Genomic DNA, 20,922 nt, shown 5'->3' with positions numbered 1-20,922 from the left:
AACACGAAGAAAATGAAGATGCTTTAAAACATTTACTGCAAACGCTACAGAAATCTTTGAACTACTACTCAACAAATACGCCATTGAAAATGTTACATCTTTATGTCAACAAGCAGTAAAGGAAACAAAAGAAAATTTTGGCGAAGAAATTAATGCTTAGGGAGAAGTAATAAAAACTCTTAAGGTTTGCCAATGACATCACTGTCAGAGACCGCGAAGGACTTGGTAGAACAGTTGAATGGCATGGTTTTTGTCTCGAAAGAATATAAGATGAACAAGAAAAAAAGCTCAACAGCGGTAATGGAATTAGTCGAATTAAACCGGCCAATGCTGATGGAATTAGGTTAGGAGACGAAAAGTTGTGGTTGAGTTTTTCTATTTGAACAGTAAAATAACTATTGATGGCTGCAGTAAAGTGGATATAATACGAGGGTAGGAAATTTAATAGTGGCAACTATTTATTTACAGCTCGTACAAAATAGATACGTGTTTCAAAGTTTTATTGACCTTCAAAGTAGTCACCAGCATTGTGTATAACCCGTTGCCAGCGATGTGGAAGTCGTAGAATACGCTTAGCAGTGCCAGTTGTGTTGACAGCTGGAGCGGCGCGGTCTATTGCCTGACGAGTTGACGAGTTTGTAGCAGTTCTGAAGCGAATGCCGTGAAGTGTTTCCTTCAGTTTAGAAATCGAGTTGAACTCACGAGAGCTTACGTCAGTGGAGTGCAGTAGGTGGTATAGCACTTAGCAGCCCCATCAGTCAAATCAGTAACAGCACTGTACGTGCTTGAGCATTGTCCTGCACAATGATGGTCAGGTCATGCAGAAAATGTCATCAACTGTCTCTACGCTGTTCATTTTTGGAACACAACCTACGACCAGCTTAGAGACAGAAGTGATGACACTTTCTGCAGGACCTGACCATCATCTTGCAGGACAATGCTCAAGCACGTACAGTGCTGTTACTGATTTGTTTGACTGATGGGGGCTGCTAAGTGCTATACCACCTACTGCACTCCCCTGACTTAAGCCCTCGTAAGTTCAACTCGATTTCGCGTCAGAACTGCAACAAATTCGTCTGGCAATGGACCGCGCCGCTCGAACTGTCAACACAACCGGCACTGCTAAGAATATCATACGCCTTCCACATCGCTGGCAACGGGTTATACACATTGCTGGTGACTGCTTTGAAGGTCAGTGAAACTTTGAGACACGCATCTATTTTGTACGAGCTGTAAATAAATACTTGCCACTATTAAAGTTCCAACCCTCGTATGTAGGGCTGCAATGACAAGAAAAGAATTTCTGGCGAAGAGAAATTTGGTAACATCGAGTATAGATTTAAGTGTTAAGAACTCTTTCCTGAATGTATTTGAAATGTAGTCTTGTCTGGAAGTGAAGCGTGGGCAGTGAACAATTCAATTCAGACAATAAGAGAGTAGAAGCTTTTAAATTGTGATGATACCGAAGAATACTGAAGTTTCGTTGGAGAGATCACATATCTAATGAGGTGGTCCTGAAGAGCATTGGGGTGAAAGACATTTGTGGAACCATTTGACTAAAAGAAGGGATCTGCTCATCGGACGTTATGAGACATCAAGCGATCTCCAATTTAGTATTAGAGGGAAAGTGGGAGGTAAAAACTGGGAGGGAGACCAAGAGATGAATACAGCAACCAGGTTCAAATGATGTAGGTTGCAGTTATTTGGAGATGACGAGGCTTGCATAGGATATAGTAGTATAGAGAGCTGCATCAAACCGGTATTCGGCCTGAAGACGGCAACAACAGGGTCATCTTTAGAAACCGGCAGCACCTTTTAGGCGTTGCGAGAACGGCATCGAAGAAATCCCGTCAGATGTGGGAAAAGACGGAATTCTCTGGAAGAAATATCAGCACCATAAAATAAATCGTCGAACACCTCAAAATATCAACATAGGAAATACGTTGTGTTAAGAGTCAATGTGTGAGACCACTGCCGTGGAACTGCAAAACTTTTACACATCTAGTCTACATGGTCCTCAGTTTCTAAGACAGAAATAAGTGCGTGAATGGCTGCTAAGTTCTGTAACTGTACAGCGTCGAACTGATGTCATTCATTGACGAGGGACGGCTGCCCACTCGGCTCTTCAACATGAGATTTCTGACAACCTCTTCAAACCTGTTAGGGGCATACCTGTACACTACACAGGGCTGGCGCCGAATTTTGAGCGGTGCTGCATTCTGCGGGTCGAATGCTGTCAAATATCTGTTCTCGCCGTTGTCAACGCGAGACAAAGCGATATGGAAGTGCCAACTACTACGTCCTACATACTTCACGCATAAGCATTTGCTTTTGGCAGTACATTGCCTGAAAACCTTCGTCTCTGTGGTGGCCGTATCGCCTAGATAAACATTCCGAATAGCCTACCCACTGTGTAGGAGAATTTAAGACTCGTTTTACACATTGAGTAAATTCACTATTTTTGTTCATTTCTATGAGCTACACTACTGATGGCATAAACCAGTAAATAATCATAATGCCTGTAATAAAGAGCTCCCAACCAATCTCTATATCTGGAGGATGCTGTAATGCTGCAGATGCACGAAGCGAGTATCTGCACATGGATAACAACCTAAAAATTCATTCGAAATATACCTACGTATTTTACGAATAAAATAAGATGTTCAGCAAACGGTGCCTAGTTACAATGTTAACAGCTAGCAGTATCAATCTCTCTTATGAAGATTTTCTTGTCGCCAGTTTTTCAACAGGTCTGATGTAGCCCGCCGCCTATTCCTTTCTTGTGTCAACCTCTTCATCTCAAAGCAGCACTTGCAGCCTATGTTTTGCTTTCAATTATTTGTTGAATTTATTCCAATCTGTCTCCTCCAACAGTTTTTACCCTCAACAGCTCCCTCACATACCACTGAAGTTATTCCGCAATGTCTTGACACATCCCATATCATCTTGTCTCTTTTTTCTGTCAGTTTTCCACATGTTCCTCCTCTTGTCAATTCTGCAGAGAACCTCATTTCTTCTCAGTCCATCTAATTTTCAACATCATTCTACACCAGAACATCACTAACGTTTCGATTCTCTTTTTTCTGTTCTCCCAGTTCATGGTTCATTTGAATACAATGCTGTGTTCCAAATGTACAGTCTCAGAAAATCCTTCCTCAAATCAAGATGCTCCAGAACACCACACTGGACTTTCAGTTTGTTATTAATCATACATGTGAGTAATTCAGTTCTTTACCTGCAGGTTTACTTCGTGAGCCCGTCCTCCAAGGACCATGTACCACATGAATGGGTATGCAAACATGATGACGCGAACAGTGTTCATTCGTAACAAGTCCATGTGCCTCCCCTGTCACGAGATACCTCGCAGAACGATGTCTAAGACTTAACAAGAGTATATCGTTCAGCACTAGCCAACTGGTATATTGATTCACAATGCACCCTCTACTCAAAATGTCACTGGAGGCCACACAGTTAGCCATGGATAATTATTTCACAGAATGCATTTTCTCTGTCCGCCAGCATTCAACACCACACGGAACGTCTCTTTGCATATGTTCGTGCGACTTAAGACTCGTGAATAAAAGCAATTAGATTCCGATGAAAGCGGATATCCTGTGTGGGAACGGCGACGAACGAGTATCTGCTTCTCAGACCATTCTTCCTCAAAGCACTAGGATCTCTCGGGACCTAACGCGCGGCCAGTGGCTGCTTTTCACACATACCGATGACGTATGAAATATCTTATCTAAGCATGTGTGTGTGTGTGTGTGTGTGTGTGTGTGTGTGTGTGAACGGGCTCATCACCTGTCACACCCATTAACTGGCCGACGGTAGGAGTCCATCAGCTCTGCGTAGGCCCATTTTACCATCACAATGTCTCGGTGCGAATACTAGCTACGCACTTGTTCGATGCTGCAAGTAACCTCACAGCACACAATAATTTTCTGTAGCAGCGTGTGGAAGCTTCTGACTGCAATAGCTAAAAGTTCGTAGGAAAGAGTCCAGTTTAAGCATTCATTTACAATATTCAGCAAAACTTTTAACCAGGCTCTTAAAACCAAAATTACATTTTCACTGAATACAAAACGGCACTATTGGTTAAAGGTAAAACACTAAGCGTTGAGAGACAGCGAACGCGTATGTAAAAAAGTCTCGTTTAACCCATATCCAACATGTCAGTTTTCGTCAAGTGATTGTGAAATTTGATATGAAGTTAACAGTCGCAAGTTTCTAAGTATTTAAAGTGAAGACTGTGACTTCATTTGTATTTTAACTATCTATCGCGCTGTGCAAAAAGTTAGTAACTACATTTGATAATACTTTGACAAAAATATTTCAAGAAGACTAAACTAGAGGGCAAATTGACCGGGGAACAAAAATACCTCAGTTAAGAGTTTTTTTCCATTAGCTTGCGTCCACATTCAGTGAGTTCCATTACTTATGTACATCCATGAACAGTACGCCCACACTATCTGCAATGAGAATACCATTTTACAAGTTCTCGCGTTTACTTGGAGCCAAAAATCAGTAGACGGGGATTTTAGGTCACCATACGAGGGGAAGATCAGCCAACACTTACAAAGTCGCAAAAGAAACTAATCTACAATGTTTGTTTGGGCATCAAGCGCAAAAGCAAGGGCATTCACAAGACGTTTTTCTGGTAGTTTCCAGTACAGTCTGGTTCAGTGCCAGCCGTCCCTGATGTTGCAATACCGGCGAATGAAACACGAGGAGAAATATTTTGTGATGTCTGCACAACAGTTACTGCTACATGCAAGCGAGAGGTATCAATTACAACAAAGTTAGTGAAAAAATAGCTCACAAATGTTTTCAGATTGGGAGCGCAATGTATTAGCGTTGAACTGTCGCTTGCATGTGGTAGTGATGTTTTACGTGGATTTGAAAAATGGTTCCTTAAGTTTTCAAGTCCTCAAACTGCTTACACTCGCATGATTTACCAAAATTCCCGACAACACGTGAGATTGAAATGAAGGAGTGGTTCCACTTGTGTTCCAAAATATGGCTCTATAAAACTCCCTGACATGCAAAATGTGTGAATTAGTCTTGACCACGCACTTCGCCTTTCGCGGCCAACACTTCAGCAGCTGTCAGTAGCACATGCGTCATGGCTGCCTACACACCATTCTTCCGGTTTCTTACTCTCCCAAGCTCCACGAAAGCCCTCCCTCAGTCTTTGCTGCACTAGCATTCGAGGCAAAAAGGATGGTGCAAAGGATGTCCCAAACACAGCCTGGAGGCTGTTTCCTGGTCGATACGCCTCTTCCCATCTATAAGAGGCTAGCGTGGCTACAGGGGCTTTCTACAAGGTTTACAAGTTAGCTAGCCGACTTCAACAGCTAGGCGTTTTGACTAGAGCCATCTCAAAAATCCCCGACAGATAACTGCCTGCCGGGAATGTTACGGCGCAGATGACATTATCATTTGTACAAGAAACGTTGCGTCTCATCGAAGTTTCAACACGGTTGAAACCCTGAGAACTATCCATCAGTTCCGGCTCATCTCGTATTCTCCCTAAGCCGAGCAAACGGACCCCCCTATGCATCGCTCAAGCAACAAGCTATACGGGTCCGCTGACGCTTACGAGACCCGTCACGCCACGTTGCCACATCACATGCAGCGTCGCACTCTGGGTTTCCGCTGAAACGGGGCCATCACTGCCGCAATTGCAAGACGAATGTTGAAACATGGACTGCGAATCTGATACTTCAAGCAGCTAGCACAAACGAGCTAACAGTCAGATTAATTGTTTTGGCATTAATTTCTAGTTGAATCTCTTCCGAAGGATCCACATTACTAGCTTTCCACACTGAAGAATAATTATGTAACTACCAAGCTGTAACGTTGGGAGCTGATGACGTGAATTAAATTGGACTCAGCCCGAGGTCTTATTGCTTACTAGGCAGATATGCTGACCATTACACTACCACAGCTTTATGGTCAACATAGCTTCACGCACTACCCAAGCCAAATACTCTCCCCAACACAAACTCCTGGCTGCAGCATAAATTTTGATTCATTACTTCAGCTTCCAACGTTATCGTAGATAAATTAGAGACTTAAATGTCTCACGGAAACTTCAATTTAAGATCTGTACCAAAGCTGTGTTCCAAATCTGCGTACAACTGCGTCTGAGCGGAGGAAACAGCATTTGTCGTCACTGCCAACGTAGGACTCTCTCCCCCCCCCCCCCACACACACACACCATTGCAACGGCAGTGTGTGTGTGTGTGTGTGTGTGTGTGTGTGTGTGTGAGAGAGAGAGAGAGAGAGAGAGAGAGAGAGAGAGAGAGAGAGAGAGAGAGAGAGAGACGGACGAATCGCCAGTCACGTGTTTTATTCATGTATCCCTTACAGTTGTTCTGCCGAAAAGTAATTTTAACTTGAAGCAAAAGATAACTGGATGTTTCTTTTCTGAATCATGTGGGCAACTAAATTTCGTTCTAATATCCATTTTATTGATATTCACAGACGGAAAAAATAGCAACACCAAAAAATAATTAATACTGAGTAATGAAATTTTGGGAATATATTTGTTTAGGTACTATATTTAAGAGATTAACACTGCAAGATCAGAGGTTAATGTAAACGCGAGATAAAACTATTGCAACTATACATTGCTGGTACATAAATACCCTGTGTAACAGCCAGAATGTTGAATGCGAACATGCAAACGTGCATGGATTGTGTTGTACGGGTGCCTGACGTCAGTTTGTAGAATGGAGTTACATGCCTGTAGCACTTTTGTCGGTCAATGCTGTTTGTGGATGTCCCAAGGGCAGATCTGTTGATCCAGCACGATAAGGCAAAATGTCGACACCTATAGGGCATGTTGGGTTACAGCAGCGGTATGTGGCTGAGCGTTACCCCGTAGGAAAACAACCCTAGCGTGCTGTTCATGAATGGCAACACAACAGGTCGAATCACAAGACTGGCGTACAAGTTTGCAGTCAGGGTGCTGCGTGGGATAACCACGCGAGTGCTCCTATTGTCATACGAAATCGCACTTCAGACCGTACCTCCAGACTCAGCTTTCAGTAGAAAGACCTCTCTACCCTGTCCTCTAATGAAACACCGAAGTCGCAAATGCCAGTGGTTTGAGGTATGTGGAATGCACGCCACAGGGCGTCTGGCTCGGGGTTGTTCTTGACGTAACCGATTTATAATGTTTCGTTGTGTCATTGTGGTGCCGACTGCTGCTGCAGATGCGGTAGGATGCGCCAGAGACAAGCGCTTCCCTCGCGATAGTGACACTTGGCCGTCCGCAGACCGGTCCTTTTGCGACCGTACATTCTCTGACCACCAACCATTTACAGTGGCTACATTCCTGCCAAGTGCTGCAATATTCTCGAAGGAAATTCCAGCTTCTCATAGACCTGTTGCACGACCTCAGTGACGTGTTGATAATAACGTCTTAGTCACCTTGGAGGCATTCCTGACCAACTACTCACGACGTCAGATCTCAAAAGTAATCTGAAAGGTAACTAACGCTCAAGACCGTTACCAGTATTTAAAGCACAACTGATTTGCATCCTCATCAGTGGCGCTACTAGCAAGTCTGTGTTGCGATTTTTTTCCGCCACTGTATTTTTAACGAATCACTCACCAATTTTCTGACTAAAAACTAAACACAGATGAAACAAAATAGAGAACCCACATGTTCTTTCTCAATATATTGAATTCCAGTCACATTTTGCTGACAACTTGAGTTATATACTCAAAATAAAGTTTATAAATGCAATCTGTGGAAATAATTATTAGTTTTCGTCACATACACCAGAACATGAGTGAAGGAGGAACAAAACTAAGTTCTTGTACACTCCAGCTTTTCTTTCAGTGTTAAGTACACAACCAATGAACAGATCTGACATGCTATTTCTACTGTAATCCAAAACAGCATGAGAATATTAAACTATGCATGAGTATATGCATGACTGCAGTAATAATTCTATTCTAGAAAATGACACACAGTTCTACAGGTAAACAAACTGGCAATGAATTAATTGCATTGTCTGATTCTCATGGATGCTATCATTCATGAAGAATATATATATATATAAACAAATTAATTATACACACACCAAAATTTTAGTTAGCTCAATACAATTCATAACTCAGTCTGACTTGCGCACACTTAGTATTATTCTCAAAACATGTAGGCTCTCCCCCCCCCCCCCCACACACACACACCATTGCAACTTGCCCAACTTATGTATATGAGATGCTACAAGCCCATCACACAGGGAAAGCTTTGCCTAATCAAGCAGACTAAATTTGTATTGGAAATTCAAAAGGATGGATGAAATTTTCCCAAAGGTACCTGGTCAAGACAACCAACATACTGTTAATGTGAATCTTCAAGTAATACAAGTTTAGCTCACATATATGAATACCACATTCCACATTTTTAAAAACAGTTTGTGCTGTCACAGGTACATATTATACTTTAGTCAAAGATGTCCATCACGGAAATGGAAACTAGCTCCAGTAACGGGAATCCAATTATCCAGCATTTAGCTTTCAACCAATATTTACAGAATTACAGCTCTCCATTGTCTTCAGGTTGCTTTTGCAAGTCATGGATGGGGCTAGGAGCACACTTCAGCATGAAGCATGCCACTTCAGTCTTCAGAAGACAATACAGAGGGACATCAACAGAGTGAATACTTTCACAAGCATCTAGTACTAACAACTTGTTACCCCGAGGATGACACCAGGTCTCATGACTCTACAGGTTGGTAGGTGAGAGAACGTAGCATTATTTCTTGCTCTTGTCTCCACATCAAACTGTATTATTGGCATAATCTTGAAAACGGATGTCTGATCTGGCCAGGAAACATAATGGAGTTTCTTCGTACTCCAAAGACGAATTTTTGAACAATTATAGTCGAGTGTTCTCCACACCATCATCTTCAAGCATTTTTCAGTGCTGAGGGACTTCTCTGTCAAAAGGTGCAATGTATAAGATGCCTTCTGAAGTACTTGCAGAAATTTTTCCATTGAGAGGAGCTCCATCTCCCCCCCCCCCCCCCCCCCCTCCCAGCATTGTAGATTCGCCACTTGTAATAACACGGGCCTGTCAAATATTAGCCACAGTGGTATTTTCCACATAAAAATACTTATCGTCCAGAAAAAACGACAACCAACTTTTATTTCTTTCCTTTTTGTGTTATCTTAGGTTCAACTGCACCATTTTCATGAACTGTTGTGTAGTCCTCTACAGCCACACAATTAGAAACTACGCCACTACCTTCCACATTCAGCTCAAGTGCTCATCAGATATGTATATCTTCAATCGTTGTCTTGCAGTCATTTTGACAGTTTCGTTGCGTCCAGTAATGCTTTCTACGCTGCTCTCTTTTCATAATGTACGTTATTCGCAATTTTCGAAACTGTAGACCACCGCATACGAAGTTGAGCGTTTTGTTCCACCAAATGTAAGTACATGCCACAAAACTAATGTTTGATGAACAGTATTCTGTGCGAAGCGTCGGGGAGTACTTGGAAGAAACGCGATATATTTTAAAACCACTGGAGGTGACTTATGTCCATCATGTCTTTGTTCCATATTTTAGTACCTTCCTTCCCCAAATCTACACACATACTCTATACACCACTGAAGTGCATGAGAAAGGGCACTTGCCATTACATATTAATACAATAATACGAATGTCCAAATGTTATACACTTCGTTGTAGTTTTAGTAACATTGGATGCGCGTATATGTTCACCTATTTCTCTCACATGGCAGCTTTGTTTTGCTTTATGGCGCAAAAAAGCTGGGGTCTTACACGCGCCCACTCACATAAGTGCTCTCCTCTAGCTAGGAATTAACCTACACCTCGCTTGGCCGAGCGGCGCATTCTTCTTGACTCTGGTGATTACATATTTACTACGCGACTTCGTGGATTAGTGCTAAAGTGTCAAATTAGAAATCCACAAGTCACGCTTACTCCTGCGACTCTGACCTCTGTCACTTAATTCCCCCAGTTCTGGCAATGCCGGTTAATGTGGAAAATGCCGAGTTGCAATGTGGCTCCCTCTGCGTTTAAAAGTACTCCCCCTGTTAACTGGTTGGTAAAACAGTTGGGAGATCCGACAGAGCTGTAGGCATACTACCTCCAACAGAATCATGCCTTGTAAACTACTCTCGTGTTCAAAACCAATCTCCAGACTGATGACTGCTTAACTTACGGATCATACAGTGGTAAGATATGCCATTCGCTTTAACGATAATGTTGATCGGCTGGAAAGAATAAAATAACGGCAGAACAGAATGGCCTCAGTGTAGCCCGTTGCCAACAAAAAATATGAATTGTGTATGATTTTAAGGAGCACCTACGAAAATATTGTTAATCTTTCTATACCTCCGGTCCTATCACAGCATCAGTAAAAAATCTCAAAGTATTTTTTCACGTACATTTCAAGCAAACATCCGCTGTTTTACATCGATAAGAGTTAATTCCTGGAAAATTATGTCCGTGAACTGTATCAAAGTCTGCAGATCAGGACGAACTACAATTTACCGACCAGAGAGTAGTGCATGTCTACAACAAAACACCTGACTCGACAACAAATGTTTACAAATGATCGTTCAATATTGAGAAATATGTATAGACTCTTGCTGTGCCCAGGAGCAATAGCGCTTACAAGGGAACCTCCCCATCGCACCCCCCTCAGATTTAGTTGGCACAGTGGATAGGCCTTGAAAAATTGAACACAGATCAATCGAGTAAACAGGAAGAAGTTGAGTGGAACTATGAAAAAATAAGCAAAATATACAAACTGAGTTGTCCATGCGCAAGATAGCCAACATCAAGGATAATGTAAGCACAGGTGCGCCGTGGTCTCGTGGTTAGCGTTAGCGGCTGCGGAACGAGAGGTCCTTGGTTCAAGTCTTCCCTCGACTGATAAGTTTATTTTCGTAAAGTTATGATCTGTCCGTTCGTTCATTGACGTCTCTGTTCACTGTAATAAGTTTAGTGTCTGTGTTTTGCGACCGCACCGCAAAACCGTGCGATTAGTAGACGAAAGGACGTGCCTCTCCAATGGGAACCGAAAACATTTGATCGCCAGGTCATAGGTCAACCGATTCCTCCACAGGAAAACACGTCTGATATATTCTATACGACACCGGTGACGGCATGTGCGTGACATGACACGAATATGTTGTCGACCCACCTAACTTGTACACTTGGCGAATGGGTAAAAAGATTCTTCTACCTTTCCCGATTTAGGTTTTCTTGTGGATGTGATAATCACTCCCAAAAAGTGATGAAAACATAAGAGTTTGTGACATAAAGTGAAAAAAAAATCAACATTTCCACTCGAGGGAAGACTAGAACCAAGGACCTCTCGTACCGCGTCTGCTCACGCTAACCACAGGACCACGGCGCTCCTGAGCTCACACTATCCTTGATGTTGCCTATCTTGCCCATGGACTACTAAGTTTGTATATTTTGCTTATTTTTTCATAGTTCCATACAACTTCTTTCTGTTTTCTCGATTGATCTGTGTTCAGTTTTTCAAGGTCTATCCACTGTGCCAACTTAGAATTAAATATGAAGGGGGTGCGATGGGGAGGTTCCCTTGTTAGAAGCACTGGACTTTTTCTGATACGATATTGTTTCACTGTACGACACTAAAGCAGCTCTATGTCTGTACTGCAATCTTAACTGGCTGGATCTAAACCATCAGCCATATGCGACAAATCGCCCGCACACTGTGATGCTATTTGTACACTGGTCTTTGACCTTGCCATTGACGCAACTAGCTGCACGCTCGAACTCCACTTCGTCTTCTCAAACTCGCCTCCTCCGTTCAGTGTCACATTTGTTCAGTTTTCTTTTAGTTATCACCGGTGCACACACTCGTGGTAAGTAGACTTATTACTCACGTAAATATTACATCCTTGAGCCAGGTACTGCTTCATGTGCAGGAATGATGTGACTTCCAAAAAGGAATCACAGAACGATCCTAGTGATTTATACTTTTCCCTGCCGGTGTAGTAATAGAGTCCCCGGACTTTGCAGGAGAACAGGACGCGTGTCACATGAGTATTCACTCCAGTTCCACGAATGGTGTAAGAACAAAGGTACATCATACAAGCTGCCTTACTGACAAACTGTCAGAAACGATCCTAAATAAAATCTATAGGTGACTAGCAAAACTTCCTTCACGGCATTTTGAATGCCATCGGTCTTCCTTTGATATCCACCCTCACTTCTTGGAAAGTCGAGAACCTACGACGAGTTGGTAGCTCTGGAGTGTTACATACATCGACATCAACAGCGAATCAACTTGAAACAGAGACGTTATTCGTGACGTTCTGAGACTGGTGATTCAGCTTCAATTCGGTACCAATCACTCGTAATTTGAGAATGAGATACAAATGATGCTTTCTGAAAGCGAACAGTTCGATCCCTGTCCAGCCATTAAGAGGTCGTAACGCCTTTGGAAAACAGCATGACCCATCCTGCTAAAAAAACTTGGGGAATTATATGAAGGGTTAGCTGTTCGTTACTCAAGGGATGTTACTTTTCCACGATGGGTCTTAAAGTACTAACATAAAACTGATTATAGTCATCACTGTACTTGTTCGGAAAACAGTTTATTTGGGGCTTTAAAAAGGGACCATTCTTGTCCAGCAATAGAATCTGTGGGGGGACGCCCTTTAAGTTACACTGGATGCCGACATATATATGCATACTCAAACTAAAGAAAATATACCGCCAATATTAATTGCACATTACAGTGATACGCTGCAGACATCTGAAATGCCATTTACTTTTCATAATGCAGTTTCTCATGATGGAAAAACTATTCGCTCATATCACCTCAGGTTTAAAATACTTTTACAAAATTTTCATGGTTTACAGTCATCTTTTCAGGAAACGCCGTAAATTATTCTGCCAACCTCGGTGGAATTCAATGAAGCAATACTTCGCTTACATCAAAATATTTGGTGTTTAATTACTGTCATCTGGGGTTACATTGCCTACTGGCGAAATTGTGTCAACTTTTTACGAAGCAAACTAGTGGCAGTACCTTAAGATGACGAGTCAAGAAGCCTCACCACGGACTTTTCTAGACGGCGGATGACACCGGATTTTCACGTAAAACAAAACTTGTGCACCTATAGTATCCCGACATTCCCTCAGTTTCTACATCAATTCGAGAAGAGCCCATCACTTGGACAATACTAGCAGCACCCGAAGAATACATTTTGATTAAAATCAAGAAGGCTCGTTCGTCTCGTTCCAATGGCTACCAGCCTGTTGAACACAATCTCTGAAAAGATGCTGAACTTCGCGACCTTCGCACGGGATCTGGCACCAACAAACCGCTAAACAGGAGCACTCTATTCAGGTCTTAAAGAATGTCATTTATTTGAAACAACTTCACATTTTGGCACACACAAACAACTTATGCAGTTCTTTGCAATGAGAAGCACCATCTGTTGGTTTATGGGCAATCGATGTCTTATGTCAACAGCGTTCAACCATGCCGACTGTTCATCGATTCATCGAAGCCAAGAAATGGCACAAAGGAAACTTATGCGTCACGACCGGTCGGATACTGTGAATATGCGACGATTTGAAAGTGATATCATCTACATGGGGTCGCAGACAATGTCCGCCAGATACTTCCGTTTGACCGACGAGCGGCGCATCAGAGCTAGAAAGGACCATTACATAAAGAAAATGCAAATCGGGAATAGAATGCAGCTAGGAAATGAAAACGCTCTTCGTGTGTCGTTTGGGAATTTCTTAAGGAAATTTGTCAAAGAAACCGATGTTTTAGACACCTGTGCAACAAGTTTCCAGTGTTACGTTACGTGGAAGTGAAAGGTGTGTTAATGTGTCCATCATTGCTGACAGCTATTTCCAAGAGTTACTGTGCGATTCTGAAATGTATGCACGGCTGGCATTCAAGTAAATCCACTCCTTGGAAATTATAAATCTGCCGACTGAGTGGATGTAGTGTAAAGAAAACTAGTTTGCGCAAACAGCTGGGTTCCAACACAATCCACCAAAACAAGGGTGCACAAACGAATGTTTGTTAGGAGTTGGCGGAGGGGGGGGGGGGGGGGGGGAGGGTGCGCACGCTCTGGGGGCGTGGAGTATTTTTTTAATATTTTGGAAGGCGAATGGCAGCCATAAAAAAAGTTCCAGTCCCGACACTTAAGAACCTATACAATACGGACGATTAAATCTTAAGGAAACACCTGACTATACTACACTTTTCCCTAAGAGCAACCCTTCCCCCCTTCCTCGGGGTAATGGGTGCCCTTGCTATAAATTCATCTCCTCGACTCCTCTTAAATCTTTCCTGAGAACCGAGGATCATTCAGCGATATACATGGCAAATGTTCTCATCAAAGCACATCTATGATGGAGTCACGCTGTCAGAGAACAGCGATGTTGTTTTACCGCAACTGGACGCTTGAATGTGCCGAGCCAAATGTTCTGAACAACCCAAAGTCTATAGTCAAGAAATTAAAACTCACGCGGTAACTAAAGAAATGCGTTGCATATCAATAAGTATGTATTTTCTACATGCATTATACATGCAGGCATATCCCTTAGTACTTCCACACAGTGATTTAATGTTCTAATAAAGCGACAGCCTATGTACCATTTGCCGTAATAATATACGGCTAATGCCGCACACAATAATAATATGGGCAACAGTAACAAATGATTTACATAATGAATCAAATTTCAACTGTCTTAGAGGGGATGCCAGCTACCAACATACTTACCCATTCTTATTTTGTCAGTAAGCTGAGACGAGACCACAGTATGTTCTACTCATTTATCAGCGACTTTGTTCCCACTAATAAAATCAGCAAAAACGGTTAAGACAAAGATTTTAACATACACCTGTTAGACCTTACATTAGTTTGATCCTCGTCCACGCCTACCTATAAAATTACAGTTGCCTATTACTAACTGCACAATATTCGCTTTTATTTTCAATACACAAGCGGTTTTTTCTAGGCTAGTGCCTGAATGAACATAAGAACTTATGGAAGAAAAATTTTAGTTTTTACGAGACATCTCGACTGTAATGTTCACACATCGTAAGGATGCACGTCGCTTTTGCACAAGTTTTATCTATGCAACAAGTTAATAATATGATCTTGTTAGTATCGCCTGGATGGTTTTGGATCTCCTCCATTCCAAAAGAATTTTCGATATATATTACAAAGGACCAAAATTACTGCAAACCACCGGAATAATATAAGGACTGCAAAAAGAATTACTAACGTGAAGCAGAAAGAAGAAGAAAATATACGAAGAAACTATGAACCATTTTCTAAACCTGAAACTCAAACCAGAACACTACACCAGAGATAGGGAGGGAGCACCACGTCGACTACTATTCATATGATGTACCATCACCTGCCCCTTTGAAGATAACAGAGGGAGTGAATCAGAGAAAACAAACCTTACTCACCTGGTATTTCACTGTCTTCATCTTTAACTACTGGGCTCGCGTCGTCTGCTTCTGTGGCTTCGTTCCCCTGCTCTTCATTATCATAGTTTTGTTCAATGTCTTCAGGCACGCCGTTAATGCCGTCACGATCTTCAGTCTCAGGCAATATTTGTTCGCTGGTGTCGTGATCCATGTCTTCAAATGGGCTAGTAGCTCTCGGAGACATCTCGCCTTCGTCTTCACTCTCAGTAATGCGAAGTTTCAAACTTGCTTCGGAACCCCCGTCATCAAACACGTAATTTTCTTTTTCGCTCGACGAGTCGTTATCGCCGACTGGCGTTCTGCATGAAATTCTTTCCAAATCATCTGACGAAGCACCATCACCATTATTTAGCGACAATGGTTCTAACGTTTTCTTTAAATCAGCTTTTACATCGCTGTCTCCGTTTAATAAATCCGAAACTGGTGCCGACTGAACGTCTTTTATCTTTGGTTTACTTGGCGACAAATCGAAAGAGTCCGCAGAATCAGGTGCGAGCAACGCACCAGACTGATCCGACTTTTCACCATCTTGCGAACACTTCACAACGGGAGTTTCACTTGAGCTTTCAAACATGCTTGTTAGTTTCATAGCTCCTCCTCAGCACGAATGTGTCATTTCTGTTGTAAATATGTCGAGCCCTGGAAAAGAAATGGAATTCATTGACATTTAACAACTTACCAATTACCACCCACAGTAGTGCTGTGTAAAAGTGTGGGGGCGGAAGAGGTGGACGGCGGAAATAAGTAAGGGAGAGGAAGTAAGCAGAGAGGGGTGGGGGAGGGGAGAGGAAGAGCCGGAGGCGGCCCTAAAAAACACACACACACACACACACACACACACACACACACACACACACACACAGAATAAAATATGTTGACCACCGCAGATAAGGTCAAATCGACCACTTTGGGCGTTTGTATTCATTACTTGTACCATCTGCTACGAAAATAATTGACTGCAAATCAAGAGTAAATACAATCAACATTCTTTGGGTACATCTAAGAACAATTACTATTTTAATTTGCTTTCAAGGCTCAGTTCCTTGATAAATGACAGTTGCCATAATTGACGATGCCGTTAAACCACATGTTAGTCAGTCTTAAGGTATCTACATTTCGAAAGCGAGAACACTCAAACCACATAGTTTAACCTGACTTATGGAAATATTAGTGCTTCCCGTTTCCACTGCGTGACTATTCAGAGGCAAGCTGAACGACGTAACTTCATAATGTGAGACAGAACCAGAGACACGATCGCGGAAAAGATTTTACTCGTCCGACGTCCAACTGGCGTGATGCCACGTCGCTACTGTGCAAACCTCAGTGCTATAGTACACCCACTATCGAGATTCCTCTTACAGATTTCGCCTCCAGTCTACGCTTAGTTGATATTAGTACATTACGTGTATTGAACAGATGAGTATCCCTACGCGAAACAGTGCAAAGGGCTCTACGCCTAAACGGACTGGAAATAGTATCACATTCTACACAGCATACTACTCGAAACGTACTTAAAATACCATCTTTTAGGATGGGTGACTTATGTATTGAAACTATAATACTGACACTCAAGCGAAAGCCACAGCTGCCGTTTCTGAACGCTGCCTATCGCCTGACTAAAGTCCACACTGCCCTGCAAGTGTGACGTATCGTGCTGCGAGGCAATTCCAATATGGCGGATGGCCTTGACTAAATACGAAGTTCCCCTAAATAAAATTCATAGCCGGGTTAAATAAACCTTATAAAGGCGATACATCGCAATAAAACCTAAATCTGCTATCAACTGTAAGAAAATAAGAAATAACAGCCCTTTTTCAATGCTTCCATTTGAAATTGCTGTTACGTATGAACTGAATACAAAGGAACTACTTTAGAATCCAAGACTATCAGCTTCAGAGGACACACCAATTAATAATTATTAATAAGCAACCCTACAAGAAGTCACATCTTATACCATATCCATATTCCTCTAACACAATGCTAAAGATTTGTTTTCTAATCCTCATTTGTAACCTACTATCATCGCACTACGTCTAACCACCTCGTTACCATAATGACGAAGGTTGCTCGACAGTTTACATAATTCCATATTGTACTAATTATCTCCACGGGTATGTTAAATCATCTTAGGTAAAGCTACATTAACGAACCAGCTCAGAAAAAAATTATACCAGCCGTTCCACCTATAGAAATCGTGGACTGTAGCAAACACTCCTAAATTTTCGATGTGGGCAACAAGATCCAATTTCGTAAAAGAGTTGCTACTATACTGCCACCAGGTGGAGAGGACAGCAGTTATGCGACTGTCAACCCTTTAATTAAACTGACCGAAGGGATGTAAAACGCTCACATCTTACACCCCAAATAATACTACCCTGTCTTGTGATCTGTTAAGTGGTAGTTACTCCAAATCCTTTGTGCAGTAGTTTGGTCTAAATTAGTTTGCCGATGAGCACTCGTTCCCGTACCTAGTTATAAGTAAAAACATAACGTTATTGGCAAATTTTGGAAGAAAGTGTAAATTTTCTCTGGGACACTGCTGCAGTCATTGATCGACTTCAGGGCATCAAATCATAATATCTAGCTTCCATTAACGTGTGTTGGTCCATCCGGGCCGTATTACATCACCTGCAATTCCAGGCAGCTTCCATGACTTGACCATGACCACATCTATGTCATCATGAATATTGCTGTGCCATTTTTGGACATCGCATGTGTATACTAACACGGCCTGTGCTTTTGCATGTGAGATGTAAATTTTTCTTTATAACTCTACATTACGGCTTATTCACGTTCTCCCGACAGTCCCAACTAAAAAAAAAAAAACTGACGGTTCTGAAATACTATCAACCAGAACAAGATCTTTGACAAGTCTCATTTTAGGTACTTCGCAACAATTTATTTCTGAACGTCTCAGAAAAATAAAGTTTGACGCACCCTTAAAAATTAGTGAGCGGAAGCTTACAGGCTGCAAAAACCTTAATATTTCTCCTACGGGTAGCTTTATGCCAGTGTTCGTGAAAATGCTGCTTCATTACTTCAGCCAAGGTTGTGCCCATTGCAAGCCAAGAATTCTAACTGATCACAACTGTGTGCACCAAATTCCCCTACATCAACAAACCTCCTAATTTAGTGTATTAACAACGTCATTAGAATCCAAGTATAAGCTCAAGATGGCGAGTGCTTGGGACTAGGATATGTAACTTGCCTTCCTCAGAAATCATCCCAGCATTCAAGTGTTTATGACAACCAATGCAGAACCTAATTGAAATCGCGCCTTTAAGATGTGGCCTTCGGGCCTTTTCCTCCCGAATATTTCAGCGTCTTAACCAATGGGCTGCCCCGCTTGGTAGCACGTCGATACCAACTTTATGGGACAATTAGCGTGGCTTCTAGTAGTAAACCTCTGGATATCGGGCTACGTTAAAAGGAACAATTTTCGTGTCCTGTTAGACAAATACAAGGTATTTGCGATAATTTTTCTGGACAGGAAAGTGTATGCACACAAGCACTGTGCCGACAAAATCAATCCCACTGCGAAACCTTCCATTCATCGGCGAGTCCTGCTTGTCGTTCAGTTGCTGCCCGGGCTAGCCGTAAGCGCTGTTGCCACATGTATCAAACAGTCTTCCGAGAGGAGAGAGACAAGAACATTACTAAATGTTAAGCCAGAGCTGACTTGACCCACCCGCAGTCGCGACTAATTTGATACTCCTTACAACCAAACCAGTTTGTACAGACAAAATTATATATGCAAGATGAGAAGTGTTGCAATCTGCAGTTCAACTCGCTTTAATCACTTATCTTCCGAGTCTCAGAAAAATTTCCCAGACCTACAACTGGGCCAGTAGAACAATGCAATAACAGAAGCTAATTACAAGGATACCGTTTTACTCATTATTACATAGGCCTAACGAATCTCATGGCTTAGACAGGGCCCGTAGTAACAAACTGAACACCGACGGTCAGATTTTCAGTGTGCGAGGAGTGTACCTCCATTTCTAAACTCGTGCCTAACAATCGCCAGTGATGAGCAATAATTTATTGATTTTTGAATAGCCGGAAATGCATATAATGCGCATGCGCGAGTAGCTATGGTGCTGGGGAAAGTGCTGCCCGAAACTAGGCGAACTGGAGAATGTACAGACAGAGTCAAATGAAGAAGAATCTTCTTACAGACTTTTGAGGTACGCTTATTGTGTGCCCTCTGATGGGACCAAATAGTTCTGTTCGGTATTATACCTCGTCCTGGAAGACTTAAGTTACAGGAGAGTCTAGAACGATATCATCGTGAAAACTACAAACTTTGGTGTAGGACGCTGCGGATGTAAAGCAAATGCCATTGTGCATATGCACAGTTTTGCATAAAGACACACAACTGATGCCTCCTAATTCAGGCGAGACAACCATCTATATAAATACATTTTCAAACAATCACAATTTGTCTAACACTTCCGGCAACAAACTACCACACGCCTGCATATACACTTCCCTGCTACGTTTCACACCATGCACACAACCAGCTCAACAAAACAGGTTCGGGAAATAAAACATTTTTGTTTACGTCTGTTATATGTAAAATTTATTTCCTGAAGCCACCTAGTTACTAAGAACCAAACACAATGTGTTTCACCTCGAAACAACAAATCCTTTCCAATGCCCCGTGAAAGGTAAACGATGTACACGATAATCATAGACTGGTTCATACTTTTACTTACGTGATGATAATATGACAAGGTCGAAACAACCACTAGTCACTATGCTTTGAAACTGAAAATCTGCAGTCAATGCTGATGACGTGAACAAGTACTAGACGTTGACAAATTTTAGTCATCGTGGGACTCCCATCAAACATGACGAATAGCAGAAAGGAAACTTCTGCTGGCACATAAACATTGCCCTATCAGTCCAATTCACTGAGGATCAGTGACCCCATACTCTCGTGTTAGCCACTGTCTTACAAACACGGCGATCTTTTCCAACGTCAGAGAACTAAAACTCGAAACACTGCGGACACATCGAAACACAAGAGTTGTTCGTACTGAGAGGTCAACATTAATATTACACCTAAATAACCGTCACTCTCAACGAACTCGTTATTTACACCTTTCGTGTACCGATGACTAAAACACATTATATCAAACGTTCATTGCGTTATGATTATTACAGTGGGCATGTTTGTTGTTAAGGACACGGATAGGTTCCACTTCGTAAGCCCTTCAGAGTCTACGAACTACTTAATACAACAAAATCTCACTCACCAAAGTATCTCTGTGTACACCGCCTGTGTTTTCCCAATGCATATGGCTAGCGTGCGCATGCGCACAGGTTTCGCACGGCCGACGCTGACTGCAGCGCCATCTCTTGGCGCTACTGGTAACTACGTGAAGCCCTATTGATATTTGGTTCGCAGTTAAAACT

The 20,922-nt window shown here is 42.2% G+C and overlaps 1 protein-coding gene across 1 annotated transcript in view; it reads right to left on the bottom strand.

Moving 5' to 3' along the window:
* LOC126473141 (activating transcription factor 7-interacting protein 1) overlaps positions 1 to 20,238 on the bottom strand; it is a 185,331-nt gene extending 165,093 nt beyond the window's left edge. The window contains exons 1-2 of the mRNA XM_050099999.1: positions 20,220 to 20,238; positions 15,481 to 16,140 (exon numbers count right to left, since the gene is read on the bottom strand). Of these exons, the coding sequence (XP_049955956.1) occupies positions 15,481 to 16,090 (610 nt within the window). The 5' untranslated portion in view covers positions 16,091 to 16,140; positions 20,220 to 20,238. The remainder of the gene's footprint in view (positions 1 to 15,480; positions 16,141 to 20,219) is intronic.
* Positions 20,239 to 20,922: the final 684 nt, after the last annotated feature.

The sequence above is a fragment of the Schistocerca serialis genome, chromosome 4 (assembly GCF_023864345.2).
Source record: "Schistocerca serialis cubense isolate TAMUIC-IGC-003099 chromosome 4, iqSchSeri2.2, whole genome shotgun sequence".
Taxonomy (NCBI): domain Eukaryota; kingdom Metazoa; phylum Arthropoda; class Insecta; order Orthoptera; family Acrididae; genus Schistocerca; species Schistocerca serialis.
Note: the sequence above shows the minus strand (reverse complement) of the source record. Positions and strands in the feature narration are given on the sequence as shown.